The 12,837-nt window shown below is 45.6% G+C and overlaps 4 protein-coding genes across 4 annotated transcripts; 3 read left to right on the top strand and 1 right to left on the bottom strand.

The window, feature by feature from the left end:
- Positions 1-253: 253 nt before the first annotated feature.
- Positions 254-1,310, bottom strand: LACBIDRAFT_293801 (uncharacterized protein; the record flags this gene model as incomplete). Its single annotated transcript, XM_001879575.1, is given in 6 exon segments — positions 254-366; positions 426-564; positions 626-723; positions 800-1,151; positions 1,281-1,284; positions 1,304-1,310. 6 exon segments carry the CDS (start codon positions 1,308-1,310, stop codon positions 283-285), a joined length of 684 nt encoding a protein of 227 aa, XP_001879610.1. The 3' UTR covers positions 254-282.
- An 86-nt stretch (positions 1,311-1,396) lies between these two features.
- On the top strand, positions 1,397-3,496 carry LACBIDRAFT_189945 (uncharacterized protein; the record flags this gene model as incomplete). The annotated part of the gene is made up of 9 exons (XM_001879829.1): positions 1,397-1,423; positions 1,477-1,874; positions 1,923-2,049; positions 2,108-2,261; positions 2,312-2,400; positions 2,465-2,722; positions 2,786-3,146; positions 3,210-3,321; positions 3,380-3,496. 9 exons carry the CDS (start codon positions 1,397-1,399, stop codon positions 3,426-3,428), a joined length of 1,575 nt encoding a protein of 524 aa, XP_001879864.1. The 3' UTR covers positions 3,429-3,496.
- A 1,517-nt stretch (positions 3,497-5,013) lies between these two features.
- On the top strand, positions 5,014-6,560 carry LACBIDRAFT_318655 (uncharacterized protein; the record flags this gene model as incomplete). The annotated part of the gene is made up of 5 exons (XM_001879828.1): positions 5,014-5,036; positions 5,093-5,132; positions 5,178-5,386; positions 5,440-6,061; positions 6,117-6,560. The coding sequence occupies 5 exons, from the start codon at positions 5,014-5,016 to the stop codon at positions 6,558-6,560; spliced, it is 1,338 nt and encodes a 445-aa protein (XP_001879863.1).
- A 1,977-nt stretch (positions 6,561-8,537) lies between these two features.
- On the top strand, positions 8,538-12,114 carry LACBIDRAFT_385733 (NACHT/WD40 domain-containing protein; the record flags this gene model as incomplete). The annotated part of the gene is made up of 9 exons (XM_001879827.1): positions 8,538-8,956; positions 9,036-9,114; positions 9,163-9,390; positions 9,436-9,486; positions 9,539-9,734; positions 9,794-9,949; positions 10,007-11,517; positions 11,567-12,063; positions 12,111-12,114. 9 exons carry the CDS (start codon positions 8,538-8,540, stop codon positions 12,112-12,114), a joined length of 3,141 nt encoding a protein of 1,046 aa, XP_001879862.1.
- Between the last annotated feature and the right edge of the window lie 723 nt (positions 12,115-12,837).

The following is a 12,837-nucleotide window of genomic DNA, read 5'->3' as shown; positions in this document are numbered from 1 at the left end:
CGTGTCATTGATCTGGAATTTCAAATAACTGCGCGTCGCCAGTACCTTCGAGCCTGTTCGAGCCTTAGTCTGGAAAGTTTACGCGTCATCACAAAAATAATGAATTCAAATAATCTATTTCAAGCGTGGTCGTGCTTGGTTGGGCGGAATGTACAACGTTCAGAGGGCAACCAATCCAATATCTCAGTCGATTTCAATTCGTAAACGACAGAGGTTTGGATTTTGATCTATTTATTCCATACGTATGGCGTCTTGTCGTCACGGCGTGTACGCCATTCACGACTACTTGGGTGCACCAGTCGCCTTTTGAAGGTTTGCGAGAACCTTGTCCACCTCACCAATATATCTATCAGTGAGTTTCTGGAACTGTTCATGGCGTACCAAATCAGAAGGTGGCCTGGCGTAGAAACAGTTGAAACACACACCTCTTCCAATTCGACGGAGTGTTTCTCGAACTTGCCACGCTTCACGCTGAGGGAGTGTTGCTTTCGTATTTGCACACGCATTTCCTCCGCCTTCCGCTTAGCAGCCGCGTATAGAGCGTGGCGGGCATCCACCGTCGGCCTGCAGATGAAAACACATCATCAATTCGCCGTGAGGATAACACAAAATATGGATAACATACTTGGGGATTGGAATTTTGATAGTTCGGTCGTCATACCTATGCGGCACAACCCCCGGTATCTTGCAAGTATGCAATGCCGACTCGACATGTTTGATAGTCTACTAAAACAGAGGCGAGATATCAATCCGAGGCCGGAGGAAGTCCAAGAAGCCGGGGAAAAGGACAGAGGCTCACATGTTCATCAAACAAGGTAATCAACAACGTCGTTCCATCCCTTACGCCAACAGTAGCCAACTCTTCCAACTTGAACTCCTTCTCGGCTGAAGGAAGCTTGACGCGAACGGGGGAAAGCAACGCTGGAGTAACACGTCCACTTGCCCGCACCTCTGAGCTAGCGCATTCCTTACGGAACCATTCTGCAGCAGTTTTCATAGCGGTCTCTGCCTTGTCATATTCCTGACGTGCAGCTTCATCGGTGATGGGTTGCTTTGAGCCTGGTACGAAAGTGGCAGTGGATTTGGCTTTGCCCTTCGTAGCATAGCTTCGTGAACCGAAGACCAATCTTGGGGTGAAGTGCGTCGGTTGGCTACATTGCGTTAATGAGCGTGAAAAGATCCGTCCATTCCGTTGAATTTGCAGGACCAGGCGAGTCAAAGACATGGAAAGGCGAAGTCTTCTGGATGGCGGTAAATTTCTGTCCTACGTTACGTATCACGTGCCTAATCGTCAATTGAGTACGCGACATTGCAAACGGCTCATTTTCTAGTTTTCGTCGACATTGGACCTCACTGAACTCCTTTTTACGATCCAAAACGTCCTTTACAAGCCAGGATGTCCATGCAAATATTTGGAGAGCAGGTGCGAGAGCATCTACATCTAAATCTTACGATGCTGAAGCGCAGAATTCGCAGGCAACAGAGGAGAAAGCAGAAAATGCGCGTCTCTCATCGTTCGTCGGTGCCCTGGCGCTCGGAGACCTCGTAAAATCAACACTAGGGCCAAAAGGCATGAACAAGATTCTCCAATCCGCGTCAACCGGCGAAATTAACGTCACAAACGATGGAGCGACGATCCTGAAAGCGATCCAGCTTGATAATGCCGCAGCGAAGATTCTCGTCAACATTTCGAAGGTTCAGGACGACGAGGTTGGGGATGGGACGACTACCGTTACTGTTTTGGCTGCAGAGTTGCTGAGGGAGGCAGAGAAGCTCATCGCGAAGAAAATCCACCCACAGACGATTGTTGAGGGTTATCGGATCGCTAGTTTGGCTGCCTTGAAGGCTTTGGAAAAGGCCGCGGTTAACAACTTGTGAGTGGTTTTCTCAATCATTGTCATCTTTCGCTTAAGGTACTTCAGCTCAAATCCTCATAAATTCCGGGAAGACCTATTCAACATTGCCCGAACGACACTCTCTTCAAAAGTCCTCTCACAAGACAAAGACTACTTTGCAAACCTGGCAGTTGATGCTGTTTTGAGGCTGAAGGTACGTTTCTGTTCAACCTCCCCGTTTCGAGCAGAGCCTGACTGAAGTTTTGGCAAAGGGATCAATAGATCTGGAACACATCCAAATCATCAAAAAAGTTGGCGGAAAGCTGACCGACTCTTATCTCGACGAAGGCTTCATCCTGGACAAAACTATCGCCGTGAATTCACCGAAGCGGATGGAGAATGTCAAGATCCTCATTGCAAACACCTGTACGTACGTTGACCAGAACAATTGATCATCGGCTAAACCTTGACTCTAGCAATGGACACCGACAAAATCAAGATCTTTGGTGCTCGCGTGAAGGTGGACAGCACAGGGAAGTTGGCAGAGTTGGAACGGGCTGAAAGAGTACGTTCGACATCTTGAATTTTCTTTCTCTTTGTATACCATCCAGCTGACTGACTCCTTGCAGGAAAAAATGAAGGCCAAGGTCGACGCCATCGCAGCGCACGGAATCAACTGCTTCGTGAACAGGCAGCTCATCTACAACTATCCCGAGTCCCTCCTCACCGAGAAAGGCATCATGGTCATCGAACATGCCGACTTTGAGGGCGTGGAGAGGCTGTCGCTCGTCACTGGGGGTGAAATCGCAAGCACCTTTGACCGACCGGATCTAGTCAAGCTTGGGCAGTGCGAGTTGATTGAGGAGATCATGATCGGGGAGGACAAGGTGCGTTTTTACTCCCCCCACCCTTTCCTGGCAATGTGCCTTCATCTTTACATCTTTTTACAGCTCATCAAATTCTCCGGAGTGGCCGCTGGCGAAGCCTGCACCGTCGTCCTCCGCGGATCCACAAACCAAATGGTAGACGAGGCTGAGAGATCCCTCCACGACGCTCTTTCCGTTCTATCCCAAACAGTCAAGGAGACCCGAACCGTTCTCGGTGGTGGATGTGCCGAGATGCTCATGAGCTGTGCAGTCGAGGATGAAGCTAGATCAGTAAAGGGCAAGAAGGCTCTCGCCGTAGAAGCGTTCAGTCAAGCTCTGAAACAGATTCCCATCATCCTGGCCGATAACGCTGGATATGACTCTTCGGATTTGGTTTCGAGGCTGAGGGCAGCGCATTATGAAGGGCATTCTGATGCGGGCTTGGGTAAACAACTTCCATCTTTCCCTTTCGTCTCCTTACCCCTATCTAATCCCTGTTTTTTTTTAGATATGGAGCAAGGGGCGATTGGATCTATGAGGGAATTGGGGATCACTGAGAGCTATAAGCTCAAGCGCCAGGTGGTTCTCAGCGCGAGTGAAGCTGCTGAAATGATCATTCGGTTTGTCCTTTCTTTGTGTCATATATTTCAGATGAAGCCTTACGTCTTTGTGATACAGCGTGGATGATATCTTGCGAGCCGCGCCGCGGAGACGTGAAGCGGTGTAGATTTGAGCAGCGATGTAAATGACATACTAAACGAAGAATTTTGATAGCATAAAACATGTTCCTCAGATTCAGTCCCACCCCACGTCCTGCGTGCTTGTGTCTATCTCGAGTTGTAGCGGCAGAACTGGTGACTCATCTTGGGACGAATGATAGGCTAAAGATCGTTCAAGTTTGGAATGCTACTCGTTTCTGGCGCAGACGGGCTAATGAACGCGGTAAGCTTCTCGAATCTCGCGCGAAAGGAGAAAAAAAGAAAATCTACGGCATTCGACGGGAAGGGAAACCATATACTGACCAGCTCTTCATGTTAAATAAGTACAAGAATCACGCAAATGTCAACTCACCAGTGTCGAACTGAAGGCTTAGGGGTTAATACTTAAATTCGTTGTAAGGCAGGATGCAGAAATTTCACCTTTTCATTGTAGCTTCAACGTCATACCATGCAGCCTGGAAAATTTAACACTTGTAGTTTTGCATACTGCCAAAATTTTTGAGAATTCGTGGAGTTGTAGCCTCGGAGCGTTGCCGACGTGAGGAGGCTTGAGGGGAACAACTAAGGTAGACGACAACCATATCCTTCCAACGTCACGTGCACAGCGTGACATTTCCATTTTAAGCCTCAATTACACAGATAATGTCCTAGAAAATTTTGAACACGAATCGCAGCTAATCGGAAACCATAGAACTGAGACAAATGCAGATTTCATGGAGCACAAAAAAAATTAAAGCGGTAAAACGAAATTTGAGGGAAAAGAAACAAAAATACTTCCCGACGCGTCAATTTGAAGGCACACGCGCAAATCCTCTTCATTAGGCCAGAACCATGCCTAAGCGAAGCAATTACCTCCAGTCCAGAGCATAGAACTTACATAGAGGTGATAAAACAACAAAAAGCCAAAACTGCAAAGGAGAATGAGGGGATTCTATTTCTGGGTGTTCAATTACTCAAGGACGCGTCTTAACTAACAAATATTAGAGAACAACAACCCCCGCAAGATATGAAACCTTAGGAATTCATTATAGTCAATTTTGGATTGAAACTTCGATGTGACGAAGGCTTTTGACGGTCAATTTGAGCTTCAGGAACCTACCATAGTATTTTTGTATCTCCTCCCCCAATTTTCATTCTCCTACTTTATAAATTTGTATATATCTTTAGAGCACTAATTCTAATAGTTCTATGGTCGTCGATTTTCCCTAACTTTATGCACAGAATTGTTATGGCCTTTTCTTCGACTTTTCTCATTTCTGTTTGCCAAAAAAGGAGCGTTATGTCACGTCACAGAGGGTTGGTTGTGTATGGTTGTCGTCTACCTTACAAGATATGCAAAGCATGTCACAATCATGTCACTGAGGCATTTTGGTCAATGGCATCCACCTTGATGTACATTGACAGATCGCCTCAAGCAAGCCTCGAGGTGACCTTGCCTTCAAGGCACCTTTCCTTGCGGCAAGACTACCAGACACCACACAATAGTCCTCATTGATAAGTGACTCTCATCTTACGCGGACATCCACCCTTTGTCGAAATTCCAACTGCCCTCTTTCTCGAGTCTTCCACAAGATACAGGCCCACGCACCGACAATGGAGCCAGCTGGTTTGATAGCGTATGTTTAGTGGAGCCTTCCTAGTTGCGTGTTGAGCTGACATACCACTACCACAGAATTATGGGAGGGACTGGGGTCGGGAAATCGACGGTATGGGCTAGTCCACAACTGCCGCCGCCGCCACTCTTGACGTTCTGAAAGTTCATCAACACCATCATCGGCAGGGACGTTGCATATGTTGGACATAGCTTGGAGTCGGGAACCACGGAGGTTCAAGAATACGAATTCTCGATGCCCAATGGCATTCGTGTGACCCTCGTCGACACTCCAGGTTTCGATGACTATCAGGAATATGGTAGTAGATCCGACCTAGTGATTTTGAAAGAAATTGGCGCCTATCTCAAAGCGAGGTAGGGGAACTGTCCCTCCGTATATTGATAATCTAACCTTCATTGACGTACAGATATGACGAGCAACGCAAGTTGTCTGGCATTATATATTTGCATAACATCTGTGATCCGAAAGTTGACGGTTCTTCGCAGCGAACTATGATGATGTTCAAGAAATTATGCGGAGCCGACTCTCTGAATAATGTCGTTGTCGTCACCACATTTTGGGACGAAGTAGATTTGACGGAAGGTGCCGAATTCGAAACAGTCCTGAAGACCAAGGATAGATTTTTTAAAGGACTCGTTGACGGTGGTTGCAGATTCGCTCGCTCTGGAAGATATCCTGCGGGAGAGACCCCCAAAGGTCCAGAGTTCCCCCCTCCAATCTCTATCGTCTCCGACCTCCTCGCGCTTAATCCCGTCTTTGTCGAGATGCAGAAGGAGCTCGCCGAGGGTAAGACTGTGGAGAAGACTTCTGCTGGCGCGGAGCTGTACAAGGAAATTCAAGAATTTAAGCGTCAACATAAGAAGGTCGTTATCGATTTGAGCCTAAGAATTACAGAGATGAAATCCACCAACGCCAGAGACAAAGCAGCGAGGGAGGCGTTGGAAGACGAAAGCAAAGTGTCGATAGCGCAGCTTGAGAAAGTCAGGACTACAATGCAGTTAAAACGAGAACAGGAGGCATTGGCGAAGGTGGGCCCGTAACGATCTATCCCTTCTGAAGTGATTGCTCAGAGTGATTCAACAGCAAAAGGAACTCGAACTGGCTAACCTCCGTCGTATTGAGCTGCAACATGAATTTGAGCTTCTGAAAACTCTACATACCAAGGAAACCCTTGAATGTCGATTCCAGATCCGATGCCTGTTCGACGCCAGCTTTGATGATGCACAGCAAAGATCACGGCTTGAGAAAACTTGCGAAGGTCTCAGAGCTACCGTGTCTGAGTTATCTCAATCCCTACGGGAGACGAAAGAGGAGCTCCAAGCGAAAGTGAATACACACGACAAGACGCTTTCTGATCTTACGGAGGCAAAATCGAAGATAGCCCACTTGGAGTCGCAACTAAAGATATCGCAGGAAGCGCAGGAGAAAATGGCATTTGAGATCAGCGGATCTCAGTCGGCTCGCGCACAATCGCCTCAGTCTTCATCCTTGCGTGGTACAATTTTGAGCCTCTTTTCATCACGATAACCGTCGTTCCCCCCTTCCCCCTCACCATGCACATTATTTTGTTTGAGAACTGCGGTCGTTGAGGGTGTATAGCTGGTGGCGACTAGGACGGACTCATTAACTACATGAACCTGGTCAATTGTAAAGTAGTCACCACATGCATGGAACGGAGTCGACCGCTCTATATTGGAGACGGCACTGAGAGAGTCGAGGTGACGTGAAAAGAACGATTCCTGGGATCCGCGTAGAAATGCCATTTCAACCGCTGAAGGTCTGATGTAAATTGAGAGCTCGAGAAAGCGCAACATGTGAGCATACCGCGCTGGAGGTTCCGACCTTCTTTACAATCTATGTTGTGTTCCTGAGGGTCGGTAAGTAGTATGTGCTAGGGCAGGATGTACTGGAGGCAAACCGTTCGAGAACGTAGCTCGGACGTGATATCCACAAATGTTGGTACAGCCAGGACATTGTGAGCGGCATTAGCAAGCCATGTTTCTACTCATTTGTCCCAGGCACCCAGAGGAGGAATCCGAGAAATCGACTCCTCCCGCCATCAGTATAAAAGATGGTTGTGCACCTACCCTCTTCATTTACATCGTCAACCTCACTGTTAACGTTAGCTGATGGCAAGATGCAATAAATTGTTTTTCAGCTACATAACGACAGCGCACAGAGCGAGACTGCAAGAAGCAATTGGCGTTCGCAGCATGGCCTAGAGGTGTGCCCAAGTCACTACGTCGAGCATAGACCTTCCATTGACGGTGCAAGCTTCGACGGTCTCGGTAAGAAGGGGGTGAAGCATGTGAGTGGTGTCGTGGATAGGGCCTTGACGCTTAGAAACAAAGCCAAATCTGGCGGACCAAAGCGGAAAAGCTGGAACGGTGGCAGGTGGGCAAAGGGTGGATCAAAGCCGAGCGGATTGAGAATTGAGCACCAAATGGTCCCTCTGAAAGGGGCGGAGACAACAGCGGCAGCTGAGGAGATTGCTATCGCTCTTGGAAGGGGTATAAGTCGCGAATGGCTGTGAAACCTATGCACAAGTTCCCTGATCAAGATCTCAAATATTGTGGACGTCCCATACAACCAACCTGAATTGACACGAAATGGAAACGGGACGTGCTTTGCGCACCATCCAGCAAGACTTCCTATCCCGTTATTGGGGCGTTGCAAACTCAAGTCGGGAATGGTGGCAGCATCGAGGAGCCCTGGCAGGGCACGGAGGACGATGGGAAGAGTGCAGTGTGCATGTCGAGTTTATTGCGAGGAAATGAGGCAGGGATTGGGCAATAATGAATAATGTCATAAATGTTAACCAGGGTGACGACTTTGGAAATGATCCGCTGGGGGTGGATCGTGCGGCAGTACCAGAGGATGGCACGGGTATTGAGAATGTCCTAAATGGGGGAGTGTTGCCGTTGGCGAAGGGCCCAAAATTTTGAGTCTTCGTCAGTATCCGTCCGGGGAAATGATGTCTCTGTACTGGCCCTTTACGTCTATTGGAGTCCTCCGCGTGAGGTGGACACATCCGCCTTCCAACGGCTGCAGAGAGGTCGAGGTCTGACATGCCAGCGAAAACCCTAGTTGTCGTCTGGGCAACGACAAGCTGGGACTCCTAATGGGACACTCGAACCGGGATAGAGCTTTGTTAGGCTGTGAGGTGAGGTGGGTACGGGAAGACGATGGTGGGCCGTGGCGGGGAGATGCGCGGTGCACAATTCTGCCGGAAAGACATATTACCGTCGTAGAGACAACAAAGACTAGATAGAACTCACAGATATCTATCTACGCAGAACCTCGATGTCGTATGTTGGGTGTTGTTGATTCAACGTTTCAATGCGCAAACAACAAGCGGGCGCTTAGCAAACTTACTTCCAACCTTCATCTTGCGAAATTGAAACGATGAATACAACTTCCAACATAAACAGCGATACTCAGTTAGTATTCACGTTTTCGTTCTATATACACCTTGCTCAAGCCTCCCTAGCATTGCGTCTTCTGATGCCACAATCGCGATTGAGATCAAAGGCAAGATCTGGCAACAAGTTCGATGTGTCGACTTTCACTCAATTGGGATCGGACTTTCTAGATATAAACGTTCAGAAAATAGCTCAGATCCCAGGACATTGGCACAAGCACTATGTTCAATTTGAGATCGATGGAGTTGTCCAGACCACAGGAAAGAGCCAGAAAGTGACGGACCCCATTTGGCTGGAGACCTTTTCTTTGTGCGTATCGCACTTTCTACATCAGGTCCGAGAACTTACGGTCATCAAGCAATGCCACGCTGTCGTCTGTTCTCACCTGCCGGCTTTACCAGTCATCCAGTCGTATTGGCCGTGTCTTCCATCATGGCGATCAAGTCATAGGGGTAATGAAGGAAAGCTTTCATTTGTTACTTGGGGAAGCTTCCGAAAAAGGTCTGTCTCCTGTTCATAGAAGTGTGCCCTTCTTATAATTCATAAATTTATAATTAGGAATAGTTTGTTGCTTCCATAGGCCTGACGATACCTCAAAGTTCATGGCTACCACCATTAATTTTTTTGTATCTATCTTGCCAAAGATTGGTACTCCTGTTGTGAGAAGGCTACTATATTCTCATGTATACTGTCTAATACCCATCAAGGTTTCTGCACCTCAAGTTGATTTTAATGCTCAAGCCATGTCAGATTTTGCTTCTGCTTTAGATTCAGCTGAAGATACTGTTAAAAGAATGAAAGCTGGCCCACAGGGTGCTGCATCTATTCTTGACACTGCTATCAGTACAGTCTCTTCTGATTCTTTCTCTGCTACATACAACACTATGGTTGAGAATGTCAAATTTTTTGCTAATGCTGTAGATAAGCTAGCTGAGGTAAGCAAATGACCTGTCTATAATCTCTGAAATTTACTTTCATAGGTCCATCCATATGCCAAGGCAGCTTGGGTTATTCTGTCTGCTATCCCCAAGGTATATTGGTTGACATTGGATGATCTATTTCTAGAGCTTATGCACATGCTAGACTGCTCTGGGGCAGATTGAACGTGATGCCAAAATCACCAATCTTCTACAGGAAATTCAAGACTTGTACAAATATATCAATCAAGCAAAACCCTCTGAGTATGGTGATCAACAGAAGAAGGTTGTCACCCTTCTAGCCAAGCAGACCACAGAATGTGCCTACCTTATTCGTGATTATGCTAGCATCACAAACTTTTGTATGCATTTTAATTGTAGAATCTTCAAATTACTAATTGATATGCTTTTTGCCTCCTAGGGAAACAGACTGGAAAGAATTTAGTCTCAAATTCAGACCAAGAAATTCAGAACTATCAAGATCAATTCAAGAAACTCAAGTTAGCTTTTACTGATCATGCCATTCAGGATACTCAGCTTACAGTTTTGCGGATGGTTTACACTCTGGAGAAACTTGGTTATTTTATTTTATTTTTATTTCAGAATTTTGGCAACTAAAATCATTCAATTTCAGGTGCAGCTGCAGATCTCAGAGACATGTGCTATGCTAAGGGTGCTCGCTTTGATCCTGATAAGAAATGTCTCCCTGGAACACGTGGATCTATTCTTGATGAACTGATTAGCTGGATTGATAGTCCTGATGGTGATGAGACTCCACGGGTTCTATTTTTGACTGCTATGGCAGGCTTTGGAAAATCAGCTATTGCTCATACTATTGCTTACCATTTTGATGGATTGCGTCGCCTAGGTTCATCATATTGCTTTGACCAAGCTGAACAAGAGAATCGAAGGATTGAATATCTCTTCAGCACCATCTCTAAGGATATTTCTGGGCTTGATAAGCACTGGCAGTCTGCTCTCTGCTCTGTGGTTTCTGAGAATCCAGCTCTTTGCACTACTCAGTCACTACAGGCACAATTTGAGAACTTTATTGTCAAGCCTGGTTTAGCCTTAACTAATGTTGGGCCTATTGTTCTTGTGATTGATGCTCTGGATGAAAGTGGCAGTCTGAAAAAAAGAAAACCTCTTCTGGATATACTTGTCAAGGGAGCTACAAAGTTGCCAAAAAACTTTCGTGTTCTGGTAACCACACGGCCTGAGCCTGATGTATCAAAAATTCTTGAGATGCCTCATCGATATGTCAAACACAAGGAGATACATACTCCTGGGCTGGAAAGTGAGAGCAATGAGCATGATCTTTCTCTTTATATCAAGAGTAGACTCGCTGAGTTTTCTGAACTTGAAACTGAGTGGCCAAATGACCAATGGTGCAGGCTGCTTGTAAAGAGTGCAGAAGGCCTGTTTCAATGGGCAGCTGTTGCTTGTGATGACATCACCTCATATGAAGGGATGACTCTTGTTGGGCATTTAAAATCTGTTCTTCAAGAAGGAAAAGGCTTGGATAATCTGTACCGTCAAGTTCTGAAACAAGCTTTTCCCAAAATCACACCTACAGTAATGGGCCGTTACCAGTCAGTGATAGGCAAAATTCTGACAGCCAAAGAGCCATTATCACTGTCAACATTGTCACAAATGCATGCTGTAAAGTTAACAAGAGAAGAGGCCCAGGCAATTATCCAACCATTGGGTTGTTTGCTGTCTAGCATCAAAATGAATGATGATCCTATAAAGCCATTGCACAGCTCCTTTCAGAATTTTCTGACTTGCTCCTCAAAAAGTGAAGACTTTTACATTGATACATATGAAGCTGAAAAAAAATTTGCTCTTGCATGTCTGCACATTCTCAACACTGAGCTTCATTTTAACATCTGCAAAATCCCCTCATCCTACAAAACAAATGACAATCACTTGATCAATCTATCTGATAAGATCTCATCACAGCTGTTTTATTCCTGTGTTTTCTTTGCAGAGCATCTTAAAATGGTTGCATGGGAGAATGTTTTTGAAGAAGGGTTGAACACCTTCATGGATAAACAATTTTTATCTTGGCTGGAGGTTTTGAGTGTAACAAAAAGACTATGGACTGCACATAATACACTGTCAGGAATATCAAAATGGCTCAAGGTAAGATAGGCCACTTTATAAGGAACTATTCTGAATGACATTTGTTCAGAAAAATGGAAAATGCATAGATCTCATTGAAGATGCCATGAAGTTTGTCAACAGCTTTGCTCAACCAATAGCTGAGAGTGCTCCTCATATCTATTTATCAGCATTACCATTTGCACCAACTGAGTCTCTTATTGCTAAAAAATATCTACCCTACTATAAGGGTCTGGTGTCTTTTGCAAAGGAGAGAACAAAATCATGGCCATCAATCATTAATGTCATGCATGGGCATACTAATCGGATCAAGTCTGTTGCATTCTCTCCTGATGGAAAGCACATTGTTTCTGGATCAGATGATATGACCATTCGAGTGTGGGATGCACACACAGGAAACCTTGTTTCACATCCTTTTAAAGGTCACACCCACATCAACTCTGTTATCTTTTCTCCTGATGGACAACACATTATTTCTGGATCACATGATAAGACAATCAGAGTGTGGGATGTACATACAGGAAATCTTGTTTTAGGTCCATTTGAAGGCCACATTCATTCAGTCAGGTCTGTTGCATTCTCTCCTGATGGAAAGCACATTGTTTCTGGATCAGATGATATGACCATTAGAGTGTGGGATGCACATACAGGAAATCCTGTTTCAGGTCCTTTTGAAGGTCACACCATGTCAGTCAACTCTGTTGCATTCTCTCCTGATGGAAAACATATTGTTTCTGGATCAGATGATATGACCATTAGAGTGTGGGATGCACACACAGGAAATCTTGTTTCAGATCCATTTAAGGGTCACACTTTGGTCAATTCTGTTGCATTCTCTCCTGATGGAAAACACATTGTTTCTGGATCAGATGATATGACCATTAGAGTGTGGGATGCACACACAGGAAACCTTGTTTCAGGTCCATTTGAAGGCCACACCCTTCAGTCAAGTCTGTTGCATTCTCTCCTGATGGAAAACACATTGTTTCTGGATCACATGATATGACAATTAGGGTGTGGGATGCATATACAGGAAATCTTGTTTCAGGTCCATTTGAAGGCCACACTGATTGGGTCAACTCTGTTGCATTCTCTCCTATGGAAAACATATTGTTTCTGGATCAGATGATATGACCATTAGGGTGTGGGATGCATACACAGGAAATCTTGTTTCAGGCCCATTTGAAGGTCACACCCAATCAGTCAACTCTGTTGCATTCTCTCCTGATGGAAAACATATTATTTCTGGATCAGATGATATGACCATTAGAGTGTGGGATGCATATACAGGAAATATTGTTTCAGGTCCATTTGAAGGCCACACTGATTGGGTTGTGTCTG

The sequence above is a fragment of the Laccaria bicolor genome, genomic scaffold (genome assembly GCF_000143565.1).
Source record: "Laccaria bicolor S238N-H82 LACBIscaffold_9 genomic scaffold, whole genome shotgun sequence".
Classification (NCBI taxonomy): Eukaryota; Fungi; Basidiomycota; class Agaricomycetes; order Agaricales; family Hydnangiaceae; genus Laccaria; species Laccaria bicolor.
The sequence above is the reverse complement of the archived record's forward strand: the minus strand, read 5'-3'. Positions and strand labels throughout refer to the sequence as shown.